The 25,296-nt window shown below is 40.2% G+C and overlaps 1 protein-coding gene across 1 annotated transcript in view; it reads right to left on the bottom strand.

Moving 5' to 3' along the window:
- The window catches only part of LOC122083693 (probable sphingolipid transporter spinster homolog 2), a 52,331-nt gene that overhangs the window by 7,106 nt on the left and 19,929 nt on the right, over positions 1–25,296 (bottom strand). The window contains 5 exon segments of the mRNA XM_042651570.1: positions 9,840–9,959; positions 18,909–19,022; positions 22,193–22,269; positions 24,197–24,294; positions 24,601–24,682. Coding sequence (XP_042507504.1) covers positions 9,840–9,959; positions 18,909–19,022; positions 22,193–22,269; positions 24,197–24,294; positions 24,601–24,682 — 491 coding nt within the window.

The raw sequence follows: 25,296 nt of genomic DNA, 5'->3' as shown, positions 1-25,296 counted from the left end.
CTCATAACATTATCCAAAAAAAATCACTATTCCCCATCCCACACCCTCCATCCCAAAAAAAAGTGTTTCCATAGGGACTGGGTAGTGGTAGTGTGGTACTGTAGACAGACTTTCTAACTGCTGAAACTAGACAATCTGGCTCAGTCCAAGGTCTGGAGGCCCTCCCGGAACCGTTCACCAGTCACCAGACTGTCAGCAGTCCAAACTAGTGTTATTAAGGCAGGCACCTTGGGCAAGGGATGCACTCATTGTGCCTCATTGCCGTGCGCCCAGGAGTAAGTCTCTGCAATACATGCCTTTTGTGCAAAGATTCATACAGCTGTCATTTATTTGGTGGAAAGTAATGTCAAGAAGAAGGGACAAAGAACTATCAATTTCAGCAATTAGTGTAGGATTTTGTTTCCTTTTCATCGTTGGCTTGGTTAACAGTTAGTAGGGCTGTCAGGAGGTTTTAGTTTCTGTTTTGTCCTCTAGTTAGTTTCCTTAATTTGTTAGGCAAAGTAAGTTGCTTAGTTGTTTGTTAGTTTCTTTTGTTAGAAGTTTACTTTTTAGCACTTACCTTTCGTAATTAGTTGTAAGAGGCTATAAAAGCCCATCGATTATAATAGAATGATGAGGTTTTTATAAAAAGAATTATTGAGTTACTCATGGCTGAAAAGCTGAATCTGAGTGGGTGAGATGCCTAAAAATATGAGGTGAGATGCCTAACCTTTGAGGGTTGCGATACCCAATCCTTTTATCTCTTCTTCCTCCTTCTCAACCCCTTTCATCGATTCTATTTCCCTTTTATTCTATTCTGTTATTCAGTTATTTGTTTGTTGAGACTCCTTTCCCAAAACTTTGTTGAGGTGATTAGGTCTTGAACAGCTTTTCCAATTTCAGTGGTTGCATATCTACTAGTGAACCACTCATTAGAGGTGAATGACTTAACCATTCCTTCCCTTTTTTGAAGACTATCAAGTGCAATATAATTTGTTGCAAACCTTGTTGCTGAGGGCCTCACCAAGTCACCTTTTGCGTACTTTCTCATCAATGCCAACCCCCAGTTGTGATTATAGATGAAGTTGGTGATCATCTTGGCATCATAACCCAATGTGTGCACCTTGTTCATTTCACCAATGTCCTTGAACATCAAATCAATACAATGGGCTACACAAGTTGTCCAATATAGGGTGGGATACTTCACCATAAGTAAGATACCAGCCTTTTTGAAATTGGTGGCATTATCAGTCACAATCTGGACAAAATTATCTGGCCCAATGTCCTAAACAACTCAATCCATTAATTTAAACAAATACATTGAGTCCTTGATATCTGAGGATGCATTGAAATACTTATGGAATATTGTTTTTCCATCACAATATATGAGAAAATTGATGATGGACATCCACGTGGGTCCACTCCACCCATCCATCACACACGATGGTCACTAAATATTCAGGCCATCTCTTCAACGTATTCATCCACCTCTTTCACAATAGCATTTAAGTGTGGCCCAGCAATTTCATGAGGTATGGGTGGCTTCACATTTTTCCCACATGCCTGAATCTCCTTGACTATAGCCTTAAAGTATGGATCTTTAGCTTTGTGAGGGGGAATCATAGAATTGTGGAACCACCTAGAGATTAATTTCCCAATTTTCTTACTCAATGTCTTTGGTTGAAAAGCCTCTTCAATCATTTGTTGCCCTCCATCATGATGTTTGTATGGTGCATCTCTCATATCTCTAATTTTTGGGCTCCTTTCCCCTTGCCTTTACCACTGGAGGCGAATTTGTCAAACATGCCCTTCACAGTGCCTGCAATATCTACACTTGAACAACTTCCAGAGCCATAACCTTGTTCATAAATCATCGGGCCACCATGTCTAGGTCCTACAGATTGACTTCTTCTCAGGTGTTCTGCTATCCATTGTTTTTCTTTTGCTTCCTCCCTTGAAATATGCATCGCTCGTGCAAGTTGTAGATCTTCATCCTCTGCCTCCATATCGGATCCTTCATAATCCTCATGATCCCTTAGACTCTCGACCAATCTATCCTCATCTTCAACAACTTTTTTGCTTTATCTCTACTTTCCCCTTAAGTGCTTCCTCATTGCTTTGCTAACTTCATCTGGGCACTTTGTACACTTGGCAACATTAGAAAATCCTCCTGCCAAATGTTGTTTACGTCTGGTAATTCCACCTCCTAGGTGGATAGCATCACAGTAGTTGCATTTTGTCCACAACATATTGCCTTGTACTTTCTCAGTTGTAGCCCATCCAATATCCCTAGACCATTCTTTAGGCGCCATCTTCCTACAAAGAAACATAACGAAACTTAATATGCATATTTATTGATTCAGTATTTAGTAAATAATAGCGTTTTTTTAGAAACTAAAATGAAATGCATTTAAAGAAAAAAAAAAAGGACTTTTTTGTATTTTTCCTAATTTACATAAACTTGAAATACACACTTTTTTGGGCATATAATTTCACATAATGGTCATTGGCCAAGTAAATTATAATTTTTTTTAAAATTAAAATGAACTGAATTTTCTAAAAAATTTAGTATTTTTCTTAAATTTTAACTAATTATCAAAATTAAAAAAAATTTAAAAAAAAATTAGAAAATTTAATTTTTTTTATAGAAGTTGAAGATTAATTGTTTTTAAAGAATATATAAAAAATCCACATATTGTGAACCAATAAATCTGAGTAGATCTAAGAAATAAAAAAATTAAAAAAAAAAAAAAAAAAAAAAAACCCTCACTTTTTTGGGGAAAAAGTATGGGTTTCATTTCAAATCATGTATTTAGTAATTATAAGTTATAACATTATTTTTAAGAGTTGAATGAATTTAATTTTCTAAAAGAAAATTAATAATTTTTTTTAATTAATTTCGGAATTAAAAAAATTCAATTTTTTGAGAAAAATCAAAATTTTCCATAGAAGTTGTAGAATACTTGTTTTTACATAACATATGAAAAATCTAAACATTTTTTATCATTGAGCATGAGTAGATCTAAGAAATTTTAAAAAAATTGAAACCCTCATTTTCTTTTGAAAAAAGTGTGTGAATCCTTATAAATCTAGTGATTTCATGTAATTATGATGCACAAAATGTGATTCTAAGTATGAATGAACCTTACATTTGTAAAAAAACTTGAAAATTTTAGCATAAAGTTGAAAAAAGTGTGTAAATGTACAACTTACTATTCAAGAGATGGTTCTTCAAGACAAGAGTTTTTTTCCTTGCTTGCAAGATGCAAATCCACAATATTTCCTTCAATCCTTCAATTGGAATCTCCAATGCTTTGAATCAAGGGGAAAAGAAAAAGAGAGATGGAGAAACAAGTTGGGAAGGGAGGCTGAAGTGGTTTGTTTCAAACAAGTGCAAAACCAAAAAAATGACCATTTCTCACTTAAAGAACCAGTATCGTACCGTATCGGTACGGTACTGTACGATACGTACCGATACTCACCGATACTGAAAGGAATTTATTTTTTTGTTCAAAAGTTCATATTTGTAGTATCATACGTATCAGTACCGATACAATACGGTACGATACACCGAAACAACGATACACTTAATGTATCCAAAAATTCCCTGTAGTGTATCGGTAAGTATTGTACCGATGACGACCGATACCGATACGTATCAGCCTATACGGTACGATACGTACCGATACTTAAAACCTTGGTTGAGAGTTTGTTACAAAGATCACCAATCGGTGATAGAAGATATTGTGGAAGACCAGAAGACACAACAGTCCATTGATTCTGTTCTGGTGGATTTTTCTGGGCAGGAATCAAGCTGGTATCTCTCTTCAACCCTTGATCAGATTAGCTCAAGATTTTAGGGGGTTGATCAGCACCCCAAAGGAGACACTCAACCAGGAGAAAAGCTTCGACAGAGGTTTGTTACAATTGGATCTTGGAAATCATAAAGATTTCCTATTTTGATACTAAATCAAGAACCATAAGATCTCCACATCTGTAAGTCCAATTACAAAACTCTTTTAGGGGTTTATTGAGCATCCTAGGGAGTACTTTTGATCAAGGATTCAACCCCACCTGGGCAGCCAGCTGCCAGCCGCAGCTCTTCTCCCTACAAACCAGAAAGCCCTAATTTCTAGGTTGATTTCTGCCATCACATTGCTGCACCTATGCAGGTCTGTTACAGGCCATATTTGGAGGTTAAGCTGAACTGATATAAGACTCCATTTGACCAGGGTTGTGTTGGGAATACCACTCTCCATAACGGTTTTGATGATAACAAACAAGTGTGTGTGCAACTAATCATTTTCATACCAAGTGTGATGTGAAGGATCAAGACACAAGGTTGCTTGACCTCTAGCTCAATAATATGGAGAAATAGAAGAAATTAGAGCTCAAGACCAAATAGCACGGAGAAGACTCAAAGACTCGAAGCAAGTGATCAAAGACTCGAATACTCGAAGACTCGAAGACTCGAAGACTTGAAGCAAGTGATCGAAGACTCGAAGCAAGTGATCGAAGACTTAAAGACTCATCTCTAGAATATGTTGTAATAGCACACACTGACACGCACCACACATACATATACCTGTTAGAAAGACCTTTAGTGCAACCTAAGAAGTTGGTCTCATGTTCATATTTGATACACTTAAAAACACAAAACAGAGGCCATTTGGTACTTACTGGATTGAACCGGTACCTACCGGATAGTCTCTGGGAAGTAAAAATTTCTTAAATATGACCAATAGAGGCCATCCGGTACCTACCGGATGGAACCGGAATTTCTTCGGTTGGCCGGTTTGGTTCCAGATGAGATTAACATCTCAGACATGGCCAACAGAGGCCATCCGGTACCTACTGGATGGAATCGGTACCTACCAGATGCCTCCTGAACACCTCCAATGGCTATACTTTGGACAACGGCAAGTTTTATGAATCTAACGGCTATAATGTGGGCAACGGTAACATGATCCGGTACCTGCCGGATCCAACCGGTACCTACCGGTTGAGGCAATTTTTGCCCGTTTGAGTTTATACTCATTCCAAAATTAGAGCTATTGTTACCCAAATTAAGCCCAACCCTCTCCCATATAAATACTCCACTAATGGCTTTATTAATTAACAATTAAGTGAGCATTAAATAATCATTATCAAAGCCATTGAGTGACAGTCAAACATTATTCTTTGAGTTCCAACTTTGTGATTAAAGCTCAAGTTCCAAGGAACTCAAGTGCTGGTTAGAAGTCTCCATCAACTTTCATATACAAAAGGAGACAACTAAGGTGCAATTTTTCATTCATTTCATATTCATTGCACGCATGCACGAGGTGACTCAAAACTTTATTCCACTTTTCTCTTTACACTTCTCTAGACTATACTTAGGCTAGTGTAGGATTCTCTTGTCCTAACAAGATTGTAACGGTGCTTCTCTAACCGAAAAGGAGATTGTAAATGTGCATCTCTACCTGTAAAAGAGATTGTAAAGGTGTCTCTCTACCTGTAAAGGAGATTGTGTAATAGGTTTTCGTCCCTACCTACTGTATTGAAAGGGAGAACTAGTGGAATACCTTACAAGAAGATCTTGTAAGGAGTGGACTAGACTCAGGTTGAGTCAAACCACTATACATCTGTGTAGTGTGATTATGAATTTTTATTCCGCATTAGTTTTTAATTCAAAATCACATTTGGGAATCCGATATAATCGAAAAGATTTTAATTTCCACTAGTATAACCTATTCATCCCCTCTAGGTTATTTCAGGTTGCTGGTCCATTAGGCCTCTCTTTGTTCAAGTTTCTAGTTTGCTATTGGTTTAGTCCTAATTCCAGATTTTGTGAGTTTTTTTTTTTTATTCCTTAGTCTGAGATCAGATTTGAGTTTGGTTTGGAGTTTAATTCAACTAGGGTTTGATTGCTTATGTGAAACCAACTCTACATTAAGTTCGAACCTTGGGACCGGATGGTCAGAGAATTGACAGCTAGGCAAGAATCATCCAATATGTTGTCAGGTTTTATCCAGTCACGAAGCTCCCACAACTACGAGGTGTGGGGAGGGTCATAATGTACACAGACTTACTTCTGCTTTGCAAAGAGGTTGTTTCCACTTGCGACCAATAGGTCGCAATTGAGCAACCTTACCATTGCGCCTATTAAGAAAAATAACCCTTTCCCACTTGTGCACAAATTAACAGAGATCCACAACGATAACAAAATATGCACAAAATAATAATACTATGATAATCAAACTAAATAAGCACACCTCAATTTTTAAGGTGGAATTCCAAGGAGAAAGGGAAAAACCACAAGACCTCATCCAGGTAAAACTTTCACCATAATAATAATGGGGTTACAAGATCTCTCTAAACAATATTAGAGGCTAATAAAACTATTAACACAATTACGACTGTAATGCTTGGATAGATTAGATGACCAGCCAAGCCTTTTATTTATGATAAAAGTGGAGAAAAGATTACAAGTCTGCCCCCACAACCACTAACTCTATTAATTAGAGTTGGCTATGGGGGGAAAACCCGGGAATGCCCCCTTGCGGCACCCTTTACATAATTCAACATTCCCCCTCAAGTTGGAGAATAGATGTCATGCATGCCCAACTTGACCAAAATAGGATGAAAACCCTTCCATCCAAACGCCTTAGTGAAAATTTCAGCTAACTGATCAACAGACTTCACAAAGGGTACAGATGAGTCCACTTACTAGTTTTCCCTTGATGAAGAGTTTGTCAACCTCCACCTGCTTGGTACGATCGTGTTGTACTGAGTTATGGGCGATACTAATTGCTACCCTGTTGTCACAGTATAACATCATAGGGAGACGAACAGGAACACTAAGGTATAGAAATTCACAAATCCCTTGCGCCATAGCACAAAATAGTTCTTCAACACTAAATCTTGCCACAACAGTTTGGTTTTTTACTGCGCCACGTGACAAGGTTCCCACCTCCAAAAGTACAATATCTTGATATACTTTCTATCAAGAGATCCGGCCCGATCAACGTCTGTATAGGTCTCAACTTGAAGGTGATCATGAGGAGATAAAAAAATCTCTTTCCCAAGAGCCGACTTCAAGTAATGGATCATACGAAGAACAACCTCTATATGAGTGGAATAGAGATCATACATGAATTGACTTACCAGACTACCTGCAAAAGCAATGTCAAGCTATGTATGTGAGAGGTAAATGAATCTCCGTATGAAGAACATCCAAAAACACTAGTTCACGTGATTAGAATTGGAAAAACCAGAACTCAAGGAATGAGTAGAGTCGTGTGCTACCTTGCCTCCCTCCATGATGACATATATATAATAAAATATAGAACCAAAAGGTAAGTCAGTGACTTGTGGCCAAATACAAATGAGTTACAGTGACAGGTGAGTGACTCTCCCCACCTTAAGGACTCTCTCATGTGGCCCCCATAATGAAGTGAGAACCCCCAACCTAACAAACTCTCTTAGATTTACGAGGAAGGATCTCCCAAATCTGTCATCATCTTTATATCCTTGCACCATGGGCTTTACACCATGACAAATACCAAGCTTCTCATATTGTATGAGTGCCCACCGCATCTTGGCAATCCTACAATACGGTTCCTTTGTCTCTCCAAACATCTTACCCGTCTTCATTCTTCACCATGTGCATTCTTAAGGTGTTTATCATTCTATGTGCACCACTGTCATTGCATGCACCATTCCGTATACACCACTATTTGTGCAATTTTGTGCACTTTGTGCCATCCTGTGCAGCACTAGTACTCTACATCACGGAATGGATCAAACATTATACCGATCAAAGCTATACTTCATCATGCAACTACTCCTCTTACATGGCTTCAATACTCATCAGCTTTGCTTCTTTAAAGAATTATGGTTTACCTTTATCTATTGATGAGGTGGAACTCTGGTAGACAGTTGTCACTCCTTGGTAGATCAAATCATCAACGGAGCAGCATCATCATTACCATTTGCATCACATTATCATGTTGTACATCTCCCCCTTCGTTATGTGCCACGGGAGGAGAATTTAGAACAAGATCAATGATGCCATTAGAATGAACACCCCAGTGAGAAGGTGTGACAGGATCCAAGTAATAATGTCGTTCGAGAAAACGGCAACTGTGGAACCATTTTCATCTGGTTTCTCCTCATCCTCTTTCTTTGAATCTCTTTTGAGTTTCATGCATTACTTTTTCATATGCCCTTCCCTTCCTTTTTGCAGTCGTAACATGTAATCTCCTTCCTTGATTTGTTTTTACTTCTCCCCCAGTTTTCTATGACAAATGCTTTTTGCTAAGGTGAGCCTAATGATTTCTTTTTGTTTATTTATTCAACAGACTTCCTGTTACTTGACTCACAGAAAGTACCCCATCTGGTGCAGAATTGCTAAGAGAAACCACCAGTGTCTCCCAGAAGTTGGGTAACGAATTGAGAAATAACAAGAATTGTAACTCATCATCATTAAGCACCATCTTATGATCTTATGGAGGAGAACTAATTCAAATGTTTGGATCCAGTGACTTGAGGCCATAGACAAGTGAGTTATGGTGAGTGACTCTCACCGCCTCAAGAACTCTCTTATGTGGGCCCCCCGCGATGACATAATGAGGACCTCCAACCATAACAGCGCCAAGTCCACCATCTCAGGTTTTAAAAAGGTATTTATTGAAATACGCAATCTGGGTTTAATAATTGGTGTTTATAGGAACTATGGTCAAAAAAATAGAAATCCTTTTCAAATAGCAAGAAACATTTTAGGAACATGTCAGTAAAAAATAAGAAAAATTCACTAGAAACCTGGGGAAACTTAACCACTATTGTCAAACCAGTACATTTTGTTTGGATTGATGAGCAAGGGTTATCAATAACAATGTGCACATGTTGAGGTAAGGCAGAAAATATCTGCTTTAATACCAAACTCAACACACAAAGGCTTCTGCCTCATTTAACAAGGGAAGCATGGTTTTTGCTTTGTATTTGCAAAGAACTAAGAAAAAAATTTCATCTTTCAAATTATTCTCAGGTCTAAAGACAAATATATTCGGACTATGATATTATACTGTTTTAGTTTATGAATTATGTGAAACAACCACTTGGTTTACTCATTTGGGACTTTTCTCAAAAACCTTGCCGATGAAAAAAGTCACAAGTCATAACAGAATTGTGATTGAAGAAACTCAGCTAAGCCTGCTAAGCTCTATGAAACATAATGCCAGTAATATCTTAATTAAGTTGACAGATTTATAGCCATGGTGACAATGCACGAGTTGCAAAAATAGGCAATAAGAAAAAAAATCTGTATTTCAAGCAAGGAGACAGGTAGGGATTCAAAACTGAGAGATAATCCTTTTAGCTTGGCTTATTGGTCTAGGCTTACTGAGAATGGGAATATTCATTCCCAAAGCTGCAATCGTAACCAGTTCTTGCAGGAATAAGTACAACACCAGTCTTGCATCGTCTCTCAAAATAATACTCTGGTGCCAGTTAAACAGGAACTATGGTGTTAATAGGTACAAATAGTCACTCGCAGTAGAATACAAGGTAGTATCAGCAATTCTCCCTAGTTTCTGATAATAAAGGATAGCTAAAGCAAGTTGTCCACCAGAATGGTCATAAACCATCCTATGAGTTTTGGTTAGTGTGATAATTACTTTTTCCGCATGCACGCACGCACCAAAAAAAAAGGGTAAGTGATGACATAAAAATAGGCACAAAATAATATCCAAATACGCTTAATAATTCTCTGCATGAGGAAGAATAAGCATGCAACAAAGCATCATGAACAGTAAAATGGAATGAAACAACTAAAATCTGAACCATATTAGATTCCTTTATTGCCTCAATTGTAAATTTACCTGGGTTGCAAAGACCAACAGTTCACCAATTGTGAAAAGAGCTAAGAAACCATATAGGTTCCTTGAACAGAAAGAACCAAAACAAAATATTGCCCCCAGAAGAGTTGCTCCAGAAAGAAGCTGCAATTGAATTCAGGAGTTGATCAATGATATGACACATGAGAGAGGAAGAAAAATAAGCCAATACATTATGTTATACAAGTAAAATTTTAATTTTTAAATAGTGAGGGGAGAAAAAAGTGATAGTACGGGAAGCACAGGTGTGTGTTTATATTTGAATTACTTCTCTTTCATCAGAAACCAGATGTACCTTTTTTTTTTTTTTTGGGTGGTGGGGGGTTGAATAAAACCTGATGAACTTTTTTTCTTTTGGATGAATAAATTAATTCATTACCAAGGAGAAGAATATACAAGAGAAAGAAGGGGAGGGGGGGAGACGGAACAAGCCCTCGAAGGAGGGGAAAACAAGGATGACCTAAGCCCATCTAAAGAAGGGGAACATCTGTTTTTTTTTTTTTTTTTTTGGGGGGGGGGTAGTAGAAGAAGGGAGATCCCAAGAGACAACAATAAGCTTGTTCCTTAGGAAGTCGTGAACAGGACGATGACGAAGACAACTGAGCTTGGAGCTTAAATCAAAGTGGATGGCATTTCAAATCTTATCGAATGAACGGGAGTTGGAAGTCCATCTACGAAGATTTTGCTCCATCCAAAGATAGTTGATGGTGGCGTAAAAGGCGAGCTTTCCGACTGTGTCACAGATGCTAGAGCCTTCAAAGGTCATGTCAACCCAAATCCATTCGCGAGCAAAGGGAGGATAGGCAGGCGAGAGGGCCAGAAGTATCAAAGGGCACTCTTCCAGATAGAAGCAGAGAAGGGGCAGAAAAAGAAAAGATGGTCAACATCTTCAGTGCCATTCCAACACAGACAGCAAGAGGAGGGGGCATGGATGTGTCAAAAGTTGAGGAAGGACTATGTAGGGAGGTAGTAGGAGAGGGCCCGCCAAGGGGTAAAGCTGTGGTGAGGGGTATGGCCTTTAAACCAGAAGGTTTCGTGCCAAAGAATGATAGGGTCTTTTGAACAAATGAATTCCCACGCTAAGGCAGAAGTGAACAAACCGAGGTGGAGGGGAGCCATATAACCTTGTCCTCTAATCCTCTGTGACCCGAGGGAATTGGGGGGAGAGATGACCAAAGATCAGCAAGAGTGGGAGGGGAGGGAGGAGGGGTCCAAGCACCATGGGAGAGGATGGAGGCAAAACATGGTGGATCTGGTCGAACCAGAAAAGAAGATGATTCTAGGAGTGACCAAAGGAAGAAGGACATTAGAAGGGTGCCAAGGATCCAACCAAAGAGAGTTGGTGGATCCGTTGCCAATGGAGTAGGAGATGGTAGGAAGGGCGAGATGTCTGGAGTTTAGGATATTTCACCAAATCCAAGAGGCATCTGGGAAGGGGGAGGCTGTCCAAATGGAATCATTCTTAAGAGGGGCGGAGTAGACCCAGGAGACCCAGACACTGCACTGCTTGGAGGCAATTTTCCAGATGAGCTTCAAGATGCCAGCTGAGTTGACATCTTTGATTTGCCTAAGGTCAAGACCCCCTTTAGCTTTAGGGCGACAAACTTTGGACCAGCTCATGGGATGGAAAAATCTAGAGGAATATGTGCCTTTTCCAAAGGAAAGAACAGAGGAGGGAGTTAGTGGTTTTGGAGCTGGAAGAGGAATATGTGCCTTTCCAAAGGAGAGAACAAAGGTGGGAGTCAGTGGCTTTGGAGCTGGAAGAAGGAAGGATGAAGATGCCAGACCAGAAGAGATAGAGGGATTGGAGGACCAACTGAATGAGGACCACACAGCCAACATAGGAGAGCAACTTGCCTATCCAAAGCTGGAGCATTTTCCTAATGGAGTCAATGATGGGGAGCAGTGTGGGAGGAGAGCCTGAAGGAGATGAGAGGGAGACCAAGATATCTGACAGGGAGGGATCCAAGAGAAAATACAGAAATGGCAAGGAGTTGGGTTTGGCGGGCATCAGAGACTCCGAAGAGAAAGACATTGGATTTGAGGAGATTAATTCGCAAGCCAAAAAGGGACTCAAAGAGATGAAGGGAAGCTATGATATTAGTGATGGAAACATGATCAACTTTGGAGAAGATCATAAGATCGTTAGCAAAGGCAAGATGGGTAACATGAGAGATTTACATTTGGGGATGGGAGAAATGAGGTGTTGGTCAGTGGAGGATTGAATGGAGCGGGAGAGAACCTCAAGGGCCAGATAAAAGAGAAATGGGGAGAGGGGGCAACCCTTCCTGACAATCACAGAAGAAGAGAAGTAACCCACAGGACTACTGTTGATTAGGATAGAGAAGCGGGGGGTGGAAATGCAAGAGAGAATCCACTGGACAAAGGAGAGGGAAGGACATTTGAAGCAAGACTTTGGACATGAAATCCCAATGAATGGAGTCAAAAGCCTTATGATGTCGATTTTAAGGACAACAGAGCGGGATTTACAGTTAAACCCTCACGATCTCGCGACAAAGAATGATGTTGTCAGAGATGCTTCTGCTAGTAATAAATGCAGATTGGTTGAAGCTGACAAGGGAGTCAATGACCTTTTGGATCCTATTAGCAAGGATTTTGACAATGAATTTGTGAAGGAGGTTGCAGAGGGACATAGGCATGAAGTCAGGCATGGCTTGAGCGCCTTCTTTTTTGGGGATGAGGAAGAGGAAGGTATGGTTCCATTTATCTGGGAAGGGTTAAGGAAGAAGCTACGGATAGCAAAGATGAGGTCATCACGATGTGCCAACAAGATGAGAAGAAACCCACGCTAAATCCATCAGGGCTATCTTGGATTTGTGGGATAGGACAGCAGCCAGGATCTCACCCTTAGAGGGGATGGCCTATAGAGGAGGCAGGAGGTGGTCACGAATAAATTTATTGAGGGAGGGAGGGAGGGAGGAGGGAGGAGGAGGAGGGATGGAAAAGGCCATCGAAGTAAGAGATGACCTCAACTTTGATATCTTGAGGGGAAAAGAGCTCCAAGCCAGTGCTAGAAAGGAGCATGGGGATGGAGTTAGCATTGGTCCAGGCTTTGAGAGAACGATGGAAATAGGCAAAGTTGGAGTTGCCGAGCTCAAGCCACTTAATTCTGGATTTATGACAAAGAAAGCATTCTTCCTGGCAAGGAGAGAGGATAACTCCAAGGCGGCCAACTTTTCGTCCTCAGCAAGGGAAGGATTGTGGGGATCAAGCTGGAGCCTGGATTGGATAAGGTCAAGTTTTCATTGAAAGGAAGAGACTTGAGCAGAATGTTGCCAAAGGAGGAGTTCCAGGATCCTAGGGCAGCTTTGACATTTTTTAGCTTTTTGGCAAAAGCAATGAGGAGGAAGGAGGTATTTGTGATAGGGATGGCCCAAGTGTCCCTCACCAAAGGGAGAAAATCCTGATGAAGGAGCCACATATCAAAGAATTTGAAGGGCTTGGGGCCAAAAGAGATATGTGGTTGGACAAAAAGGGAGATGGGGGAGTGATCGACAATACCAGGGAGGTCAAAGCAAGCATGGGAGGAGGGAACAGAAATGGGCCAGGCTTCATTGACTAGGATTCGGTCAAGCTTGCAGGCCACACGGTCAACTCCACTTCTGCCGTTTTGCTAAGTGAATTTTGATCCAAACCATCCGAGATTGCTCATCTTGATATCTTCAATGCACTCAGTGAAAGAGTCAGAGGAGGAGATGTCAATTCAGATGCCTCCAAGCTTCTCATAAGAGGCCCTAACCACATTGAAGTCTCCTTCAATGCCCCAAGGGAGGGAAGCGAGGGAAGAAGAGAAGGAACGAAGATCAGACCAGAGGGGGAGCCTATCAGGAACTCAATTATGAGCATAGACAACAGAGAAGAAGGAGAGCGGGGTGCCAGAGGGAGGGGAGAAGGAAAAAAGAATGGTTTGGGAGGAAGAAGTCATGGGGAGAGATATGAAGGAAAAGAGGATTCTAAAGAATCCAAATACGACCATTGGAGGAATGGGCATAGTTGGAAATGAAGGACCAAGAGGGAGCAACAGAAGTAATGATACAGAGGCATTGGCTTCAAGGATGCGAGTTTCAAGAAGGCAATACCACTTTAGAAGACTTAATGCGGGAGAGGATAGAGGCATGCTTCGCAGAGGAATTGAGGCCTCTGACATTCAAAATAGTCCACGGGATCGTTTGGAACAGGAGGGAGAAGGCAACAAAAGCTCATCAACGCTAATGGGCGGGGCAAGCAAACAAGGGGAGGGTTTCGACATGGACTGACGAGAATACTCTTTGAGGGGAGAGGTCAAAGGAGCTTTAGAGGGCTTGGATTTGGCAGGCCCTTTGGTGCAAGGACTAGCATATAGGGACTTCTTAGAGACATCAGCAGCAACCGGAATCGCAGTAGGTGAATGAAGAGAAGCACGCCTGGTGGGGGTATGATGGGCCTACCCGGAACTGAGAAGGAGCTTGGAGCTTGGAGCTTGGAGCAACCCGAAATGGCACCAACTGAAACATGCTCAGGAAGGGCCTGAGTAGCCAATAGTTTCAAGGAGTCTTGATCAAGGGGAGGGAGGCCGACGTGGGGAGAAGGCGTGGCATCAGCATCAACACAAAAAGAGGCAGTAGGCAAGCAATCCCAGGGGGAGGCAGCAAGTAGAGCAGGGGCTAGCAAGGCAGTGGTTCCACTACAGGGGCCTGGCAGGAGGCCAAGACCAAGGCACATAGGAGTGGCATAAGCTAAGGCCGAAGGAGCTGAACAACCATTGTTGGTGCCTTCCAAGCCGAACCGAGCCGAATTGCGACCGAAACCAAACCAAGCTGAATTGAATCGGCTTGAATATCTAAATACGGAACCGAGTCTATTCTCAATTCGGTTATTGTCCACCTTATCGTCATTCGGAACCAAAATCGAACCGAATAACCGGAACCGACCCGATTTACACCCTTAGTGGCGATAGGAGACTTGGCTAAAGATGCAAAGGCATCTGGAGAAGGGGCGAAGCAATTAGACAAAGAGGCAAACACTATGGTAGCCACTATGGTAGCTACAGAGGGCCAAGGGGCGCAGGCCCAGAACCAGGCATGGAGGTCACAACATTCGATAGAGACGAGGCAGTAGCAGGAGCGACAGAGAACACCGTAGAAGAGCCTAGAGCAGCAGCATGATAGACGACTACCAGAGGGGCCGACAAAGTGGCTGTCGGGACAAAAACAATAGGGGAGGGGGCAGGGGATGGCAGGGGAGGGATAGGAAGAGGAGCACTAACGGGGAGAGCAAGCGGGAGGGGTGCGCAGCAATGGAGGGTCGGGAAGGGAAGGCGGGTGGAGGAGGATAACTGGGTCTAGTTTGGGTAAGTCAAATGGGTAGTGGAGGTAGGTCGAATCTGGTTAAAGAAAATAGATGAGGTGGGTAGAGAGGGTTGAGAAAGGGTAAGCAGGTTATGGATAGCGCATGAAGGAGAGAGGGTCATTGCAAGGTAGGGACGACTAGATACAGCCAAGAAAGGAGGAGGGCTAGGTTCAAGAATGGGCTGGGCCAAACCAAGGATAGGGAGGGGAATGAGAGGGGGTAGCTCATATGTAGGGGGATGGTTCATCGATGAGTCCATAACGCTTGGGCAAGACATAGACGCAAGAAGCGACGGCTCAAGGGCAAAAGGCCCAATAGCAATAGAGATAGCGTGAAGAGCATCGGCCAAGAAGGCGGGCATATCAAGGCCGACAAGGCACTCCGTAGTGGCGGCGATCAAGGAGATGGAGAGCTTTCTTCATAATCAAATGATTGTGACAGTAGGGAGAACTTGTTATGCTCCTAGCCTAAAGAGAGAGATTCGATGGTCCAAAGGAGGAGGGCATGGCATCAGCAACAAAGGGATCTTCATTTGGCTTGGAAACAGCCATCCGACTACGGTTCCAGCAACCTCTATTCCGACGAAGCTTTCTATCGAGAACATGGTCATGCGAGGCAAGCTTCGGAGAGGTCACTTTTCTGGCTAAGGAGGGAGAAGTCCGAGCACCGATCGCCTCTGCATGAGCAATTTTTTAAGAACAAAGGGAGGTTTTGTGACCAAAACTGTGCAGAGGGGGTAGCCATTAATAGTGGGCCACTTGAGCAAAAGCAAAACCATTATCAGTGTGAATGGAGACCGAGGAAGGAGGAGGCGCTTCACCAAATATCTCTATGCAAATCTAAGCAAAAGCAAGCCGATCCATGGTGCGAGTTTGGTAGTCCGAGTGAAGGGGCTCGCCTATTACAGATCCAACTATGTTGAGGCCTTGGGAACACTAGTAGTGGAACGGAAGGTTGGGCAAAGAAACCCATGCCATAATGGATTTGAAGTCCACTTTGGGGATGGACAAGTATTGGTCCCATTGCCTGAGAAATATCGGCTTCTTGCCTATCAGTCAAGGACCTTCAAGGGCGATGTTCTTGTCATCTTCACTAGAGAAGTTGAAGATGAAAATTTCGTTCTCAAGTAGGAAGGTTGAAAGCATTCCAGCGGGTCTCCATTGCTGGGAGAGAGACGTCTTCACAAACCTAGAAGGGGGGTCTACTTCACAGGACATGGCCAATGAGACAGTTGTGCCACTTTGCAATCTTAGAATCTAACAAACCAGAAGGGCAGAACCACATTAAAGACTCATCGATGAGAATAGGGGGTATGAAGGATAAGGGGAGGCCATCACGATGAGGAGGAGAAGGTTGGGAGGCTATGGTTTTCCAGGTTTTGGTAGGAGCAGGCACTACAGGAGAGGAGGAAGGGGAAGGAGGGGAGTCAGGAAGGTGGGAGGAGGAATGGGAAGGGGTGGAGGAGGAGGGGGAGTAGGGACACCGTACGTGGAAACTGCCGGCAGGAGGGGGCATGGGAGGGGTTAGGGAAGGGCCATGTCAGAGGGAAAAAGGGATCAAACTAGTGTTTCTTGATGGTTACTGGTTACTGGTTCGAAACCTGATGTGAACTTTACTAATGGGAATTGAGTATTTTGATCCACAAAATTCCCTGAGACAAATAGAATTGCAGCTTTCTTTTCCTCCCCTTTTTAATTATTAGAACTTTTTAGGTTTCTCTCGAAAGTTGAAATTTAATTAATGAGAGAGGAAGAAGAGATGGCCAAACCGTTGAGGTGCCCTGCCAATGCAAAACAAATGGACGAACAAAAAACTAACAATGTATTTACACAACCAACCTCAAAACCAGGAATCCATATAGCCTGAGTACTTTCACTAGCAGGATCACCCTCTAGAATAGTAATTATCAACATGCAAGACCAGTGCCATTATCGATCATCAATGCAGGGAACTGATCTGCAATTCAGTCATGTTTGTGAACACCCAATCGTTTCATTTGGACCAAGCTGTCAACCGAATGGATAAACGAAAGAGCATCCCCAGAGTTCTTCCTTCTTAATTCCTCTTCTTACATTTCTAACTTACATAGGAGCTCTTTAAACTACCCTAGAAAAGTCTAGTTCTGCCTAAGCGCATCCAGCATTTCATTCCATAGACCTTGCAGCAATTGCGAAAGGATTTGAGGCAATTTTTTTTTCCACTTTCTGATTGATGCACTTTGATGTAGATTGCAGGAACAAGGCCCCAAAACCAGTCCAGACTGGTTGTGGGATGCAACTGCTGTGGGAGGCAGCCTGGTCTGGTGTGGCTTGGTTCTTGGTTCTTGATTAGTTCAACCCAAGGACAGCTTCAGTGGAGAAGAACTGCAAAAGATTCCTTTCTGATTCGTTGGCCCCATGGCAAGTTCGCATGGAGGAGTTTAAGTAGCAAGATTTTATGAAATCTTTGATTGATCTAGTTTCGATTTTCATAATTCCTTGTAATCGCTGGGAAGATATTATCTAGCTAGTTTATAATTTTAATTTTTCTTTTAGAAAGTTCGAATTCTAATTTATTGGGTTTCTACCTTTGTAAAAGGGGGAGGGATTTGATTTAATTTGCAATTAGTTTCCAAATAGGATAATATCTAATTGTAAGGGGATTCCTTTCCTTTCCTTTCCTTTCCATGCAAGGAAGGACCCAATTTTGTAATCAATTTGAGAGTTTATAAATAAAGGAAAAATGTTAAATGAAGAAAAAAATGAGTTGGTTTATTCCCAAAAAAAAAAAACTGTGAGATGCAGTGAGGTGAGAGACCTAGTGGGTGAGATGCCGAGGGAAGAATGAGAGACTCGACCCAACCTATCCCCCTTCCCCGTCTATCTTCTTCTTCCTCTTCTCCTTTAATTTCTTCTGTTTCTTTTTTTCGTCTTTAATTTCTGTTACTAGTTTCCTGCAACACCATCAAATCTGGATTCTGGACAGCAAATTTCTTGGAGATTCTATCAGCTACAGGAATATCAATCCTATTGTAGGGTTTGTTCTCGTTTGAACTAGCTCCTACATTACACTTGGTAGCCCACTCTTTAAGTGCAGCCAGTAGACAGCTTCTGCCATCTCCTAAGCAGACCCTCATGCCAAGAACTTTGCTTGGAACCTCCATTTTTAACTTCTTAGTGTGTATTTCAGGATTTTAGACAAGGAAGAAGATTGTCGGAGGGTGTGAGAAAGATGGTCTCTACCATCTGTCTATCTTGATGTTGTTTCGTCTTCTATGGTTGCTTATGCTTCTTGTAGTAATATTTCTCCTCTTTGCTGGCATTATTGGTGAGGACATTTGTCTCTCTCCAAGCTTCAGCAATTGGTTCCTAGTAGCAAGTCACTCTTTCGTATTGGGTGCGAAGCCTGTAAGCTTGGCAAACATCATTGTACTTCATTTCTTTCCCATGACTTGGTTAGGAATTATCATTATTTTCTTTGATTCATTTTGATATTTGGCTTCTGTGTCATGTCAAAAGTCAGTCTGGTTTTTTATATTTTGTTACCTTTGTGGATGATCATTCTCAATTAACTTGGTTGTATTTTTCAAAAGAATGCTCACAATTCTTATCTGTCCTCAAGGAATTTCATAATGGAATAAAACTCAGTTTGGTGTTTCCATTAAACAAAGTTTGTTCAAGAGCCAAGACAAGCAGTCCACAAGCACATGCTTCAAAGTCAATTCACCTTAAAAGCATTAGAGAGTGTAGAATTCATGCGATCAAGAACAACACCTCCAGCTACTGTTCCAACAATGCCACAGACAACTGTCATCCCTCCAAACAAAATATCTGCATCACTCTGCAAAAATATCTTATTAACTAATAATGCAATCATGGTAACTGAAGATGGAAACAACCCATACCACATAATGTTGTTATTTATCCCCCCACCCCCAAAAAAATATGAAGACAGGAAAGAATAGGTGTTCAAAATAAATAATGCGAACAATCTATTCCCAAAAATTACTCATTGAGATTCTCTCAATAATAACTATGAGTGACATGTATAAGAGACATGAAAAACATCCATTATTGTCTACAGTTACACATCCTTCAGCTGGGGTTGGGGGAGGGTACAGACAATGGTGTATTTTAATCAAGTGGGATAATTCATTATTATCTTGATCTAACAGCAGAATTACTTCAAAATGGGAAAAAGATCCACTATAAAAGGAAAAGAATGATCAGCTGAAGATGCAGAGCAGAGAATGAAGGAAGACTTTCAATCAAGTAGACAATACAGATAAAGAAGCCTCATAAGTTATAGCACTGATCAATAATAATACTTACAACTAGCAATCAGAACTACAATTGCCTTTAAAGCAGCCCAACAGAGAGAAACCAAAAAGTTCTATTAGTCACAGACTAGAAAAGAAAACCAAGTAAATCAACCCCTAAGCGCAAGAATATTTATGATGCAGGAAAATCACAGAAACAAACTTATTTTAGTCAAGATACATAATGGTATGGGTCATACATCTTATAATCCATGGATTTTGATGTAAAGGGCTTCCTTAAGGGGCCTATATATGAGGGTAGTAATTCGGAACATGAATTTGAGCGTCTAGTTTATAACTCCTCTTAGTTTCAATTTTCAATTTCCTAGTAGTTCCACACTAGATTTAGTCTGTCTTAAGTTTCTATTTCAGTTTTGTTTTTCTTTTAGTTTCCTATTGCAGGAGCTGATTTCAGCCTATTTTAAATTACTTTCTTTTGTTTGTTTTAGGGTCCTATGTCAACTAAGGCTCTCTTTCGTTTGATTTCTATTTGTATTTATTTGACTTATTTCTATTTTACAAGTGTTTGGTATAATTTATAGCACTTATTTCTATTTATAATAAATTCGAATAAATAACAAATCACAAATAGTACTCTCAAGCTATTTGTGATTTGTGACAACAAATCATTTATGTTGATTTTTTCTACCTTAAATGAGCACGTGTGCTAAACTACTCAAAATCAATGGTAAATAGGTAACTTCAGTATGTTTAATACTTTTCCAATAAAAAGCCCCAAATCCTATCATCTCTCTCGCTCGAAGTTCAAAGTTGAAGGTGAAAACTGAAACCCATTTTGTTATTATATAATCTATTGTATAAATAGTAACCAAATGAATACTATTTGTGGTCCATAATTTATTGTCACAAATAATTTCTCAAAAATAGTTAATAAATACAAATAGAAATCATACCAAAGAAAGCCTAAGAGCCTGAGTATGGTTAGTTATCTATTTTTGAGCTGTGTTTGAGTGTTAACACTAAGTGCTTATAATCAACTTCTAAAATTTTAGCTCAAAGGTTATTTACTTGGTTTACAGACCATGGAACGAATGTCCTTGCCCACTATTATCCTACTGTTACAAAGAATCTCAAGTTTCAAGCCATTATTTGAGTCTATTTCCATCACCTGTCTTTGGGTTAGGTTTTAATGTAAATTAGACCAGTTTTAGGGAAGGTATGTCAATGTTATTGAAGGGGTGACATACCGTGATGGCAATTTTATTTCTAGATACCAAATAACCAATCCATAAGAAGTTCTAATTTTAACTTCTTTCCTTGGGGAGCTCTCTAGGGAGTTCCTAAATTTGTAAGTGGAGTCTAAGTGGCAAGTTCATGTTGTAGATCACAAAATTAGAAAGTAGTTTAGAGAACTAAAAACTAGTCTTAAAGTATGGTTTCAGTAAGCTAAGAGAATTAGAAAGTTCATATTTTTGCTTCTTTGCATTTTTCAAGGCATTGTAGCCTATATAAAGCATGGAACCTAATCTCGGTTGAAACTGACCAAAAAAATCCAAGCGTCTTGGTGTCGGGCCTGCCCGAAATGAAACCCATGGTTGAAACCCAGTGTCGAACCTCCGGAATGATATCCAGCACGTCTCGGTTTCGGGCCTGACTGAAACCAGGTCTGAAACCGAGATCTTCATCCTTGATATAAAAGGCAAGGGTACTGTCCAAGCTAAGTGGTTGAATGGGATAAAGTTCATAGTTTTCCTTTTAGTGGTGTTTGCTGCCCACATATCTGGCCAGTTTGGTACAATTGGCTACTCTTGCTATCTGCTTATAGCTGCTCTCCACTCTTCTCTTTCCTTCCTTCTCTTTTTATTTCTTCACTGTTACTGTTGATGGGTACTTCTCAGTCCCATAACAGTACCTAATTTCTAAGAACACTAATCAGATCTAATGTCTAAATCACCACCTTTCATTGGATTTCAGCCCGAGAAATTTAAATCCAATTTAAATCCCTAGGTAGTCCTACACTCCTACATCAAGCCTCAATATCATGGCGGAGCTTAAGGCAATATCAAGTGTCTGGAAGTTTCTTTCATATGATTTAGTGAACATTATGGTTGAGTGTGATTATCTAGTGGTGATTTGGTGGGTGCGGTCTCAGGTGGGTGGGGCTCAAAGACATCATCATCTCATGAGGAAAGGTAGGTCCGTGTATGCTGAAGGAAATTTTACTTTCTCGTGGAAGATAAGACCCAGTGAAATCTTCAGCTAGTGAATTATTTTGTAATGGAACAGTTGACAATCTTTGTGCATATGAGAGATCTAAGACCCTGATTAGCCCATCTGGTCGAACCAGTTGACCAACCAGCTGATCTTTATGCCCATGTGCACGTCTTCATTGGCCCCCGCACTGGCGCAGAGGCTGTGCAACCAGGTACCATTCTTTTCCCCAATTGTGATTTATAAAAAAAAAAAAGGAGCATCAAAATATTATTCAACACTCAAAACATATTTTTATCACTTGAACAAAAGAAATACATGTGCAACATTAAAAAGAGAGAACAAATAGCATATAAAAATAATGGAATGTTGGTCATCCTGTTCAGTACTAAAAGCTGAGTACTGAGATTTTCCAATTTGAAATGATGGTAATGCAAAAATTAAGTTCAGGGATTCAGTTTACGAGGGGTGACATTTGATATGTAACTATAAATAAAGTCCAAGGCCAGCTCCAGCTTACCATATGATAAATTTCATACCCAGCCTTTGGCCCCCAATACGAATAAGCTCCTATGACAAAGTTGTATGCTATGTAACCTGACAAACCAATCACATCATAAAAATGATTAACTATTAAAAAAAAAATTTTAAGAAGTATATTAAGAACACAAGATCATTGACTAACAGTTAATGACAAAAGGAAACATAAAAGGAATATAAGAGAACTAAAATATCATTGACAACCAACTCCAATTGTATTTGTGAGGAAGAGGGAGTCTAAAAGAGCCAATGGTTCTAGGATGTTGACGGAGGTTAAAGCCTAAAACCACAGTCGAATCAATATAACAGGAAAGAAATCTAGTTATGGAAAAAGTAAAAGAAGTTCTAGATCGGGAGAATCAAGGGGGAATACGTTGCAGCAGCTATAACTGAAGGAGCAGGAGTATGGACCTAAGAACCAATAAACAAGAAAAGGACAGGCAACAAGGAGGGCACATCAGCCGCCCAGTAGCAACCACAGTTTTGGCATAATGAGCAGAATATGGTCAAACCAATGGTTAAGGGTTAACTAGATTTCTTGACAGCCCAATTCACTCTCTCTCTCTCTCTCTAGAGAGTACTGTTTAATCTTTATCTTTACTGTTAGGACAATTTTAACCCTGCTTAATATGGTTTAGTGGGTTTTAAGTTTTTTTTATAAAGTCTTCTACATATTTTGATGCAACAAATAGGTTTGTCCTTTTTTTGGATCCCAACTCGTGTTATTTGAATTCTTTTTTCTCACATTTTGGCAGGGATTTGGCTATAAGTTGGTGAAAGAGACAAAAAAAAAAAAGAGAAAAATCCTTACTTTCCTACCAGCCCTGTAAGAACTTGTTTATGCCCCTTCTGGGTTTTAAGGTAGGAAAACCTAGGCTTATGTTTGGTTCCTTGATACAGCAGGCAATCAGTGGCTAGATTTATGTGATCCACTTTGGAAGCCCAAGCCCAAAAGTGAAACACAACAGGTCAGATCTTCTCCTTGCTTTTCTGTCACTGTTCTTCCTTCATATTTCTCAGCTTCTGTTTCTTTTTCTTATATTCGGTTTTCTGACTACATCTTCTATCATTTTTTTTTTTGGATGAGTTTCATCTTCTATCATTAGTCATCCCTGAAACTCTATGTTTCTTCTCTGATTTTCACTTTTATTCTGCTCGAGAATCTATTACACATCTTGAATATCAGAATCTGTTCGAATCATTAATTTTCAGTTATTTTTATTAGTCCCCGTTGCAGCCCCGTTTTATTCTTGAATCTTGACCAATAACTCATATCTGAGCCTGTTGGACTGTTCTGCAGACCATAGAAATTTGATCTGAAAAACAGCAAGAGCAGGGTCAGTTAGCCTACAAAATATAATTCAGATATTATGATTTGGGGTTTTAGAGATACTGTTACACTAAAAAAATTTCCATAAAGCCTAATATTGGTTCATTTAATTTCCAGATTTATTGCTACATTGGTATCACCTCCCATTAGTCAATGTTCCCCATTGGGTTGAGAATTGAGATACACCACTTAATTTGACGTGTGGCTTATCCAGGGAGCATCCCATCTGTTTAATTGTTGGGAGGACCAAACCATCCCTCCACATGACAGAGAGTGGATAGTTTGGGAATTGACTCTGACACAGTCATTGTGGAAAATCCTTCTCACCCCGTCTCCCCCCCAACCCCCTTTCCCCATCTTCTGCATGTTAACTTACAATAGTTTCTGTAACCCTGGAATTAACTTTTCACAGTTACATTGTAATCCTTTCATAGGCTTTCATTCTTGAAAAATTCACCATCGATTCTAAGGCCTTTTTAACTACTTTTTTGTATGAGAACAAATTGGAATTGGGAAGGACATATAGTAGCCATCTCACATATGATCATCATTCAGACATGCTGTTTGTCATGTTTCTTAAATAAATCACCATTCAAAGATTTAGGAAAAAATTTGTACAAGTACTTTAAGGATTAAAAATAGATGAGAGAATACCTAGAACATTTACAACATAGACCTTATTAACCAAAAGAACCTTCATATCTTTCAAGAATCTTGAAGTCTGATTCAGGATCTTTAGTGATCCCTTGGACCTGGCAACATTTTTTTTTTTTTTTTTTTGGGGGGGTGGGGGCAAAAATATCAGCTAGCAATTCATATTCATCAATTCAATGATTTAAGTCATGAAATGTAATAGACAGCATTTTTTTGGTAACATCGAAGGCATGCGACAACTAGAGATCAATACATTGGTAAAAATACTGCCCTTCAGACAAACTACAAGAATAAATTTATAAAAATTAAGGTCAGTAATGACATAATGCAAAACTCATATTATGACTTTGTGCTAATAAAAGGTAAAAAAGACACAGGAGGAGCTCGGATGGAAGAGCCCTCACAAGAAACCTTTCTTTGATTTGTGATCATTGAATTCCTCATTTCTCGCGAAGACACCAGCTTTACCTTCTGAAACCTGTGAATCTGCAATTAAGATCTAGGTATAAGTATCCTGTTTAGGACAGGGAGAATGCATCACATGGCAGCTGAAAAGACCACCCTATATTTGGAGGAAGTATCCTAAATCACTGCTTTTGCTCTAAAGCTAGATGGACCAGCTCGAATAAAAAACCACATTCTCCTACCATTTAAATATATTTGAGTTCAACTTGTAGCAAAAGTCATCCCATTTGGTCACCCAAATACTGAAAATTTAGGCCCCAACTATAATTTCCACACTTCCGCAGCAAATGAACAATGTAATTACAAATATGGAACACAGATTAAGCATCTCTCAAATACAGATAAAATGCATTCATGATGAAGAGACCACTGAAGATAAAAAGGTTGATGTTAAGATTGTCAAACTAATTAAACAGGATCTCCTATGATTCATGTTTTCTTCCAAGGGCTGGTAGATGTCATGTTTTAGAACAATCAACAATGTTCCAATCCCACAGAGATTTAATTGAAAGAAACATGACAATAGGGTTAACACTAACTATTAGTGGCCTTGGATAGTGTATAGCCATTTGTACATTCTTGCTAGCTGACACAATAAGTTTTTTCTTTCTTTCTTTTTTTTTTTTTTTGGGGGG

Source organism: Macadamia integrifolia, chromosome 7 (assembly GCF_013358625.1).
Source record: "Macadamia integrifolia cultivar HAES 741 chromosome 7, SCU_Mint_v3, whole genome shotgun sequence".
NCBI lineage: Eukaryota > Viridiplantae > Streptophyta > Magnoliopsida > Proteales > Proteaceae > Macadamia > Macadamia integrifolia.
The sequence above is the reverse complement of the archived record's forward strand: the minus strand, read 5'-3'. Positions and strand labels throughout refer to the sequence as shown.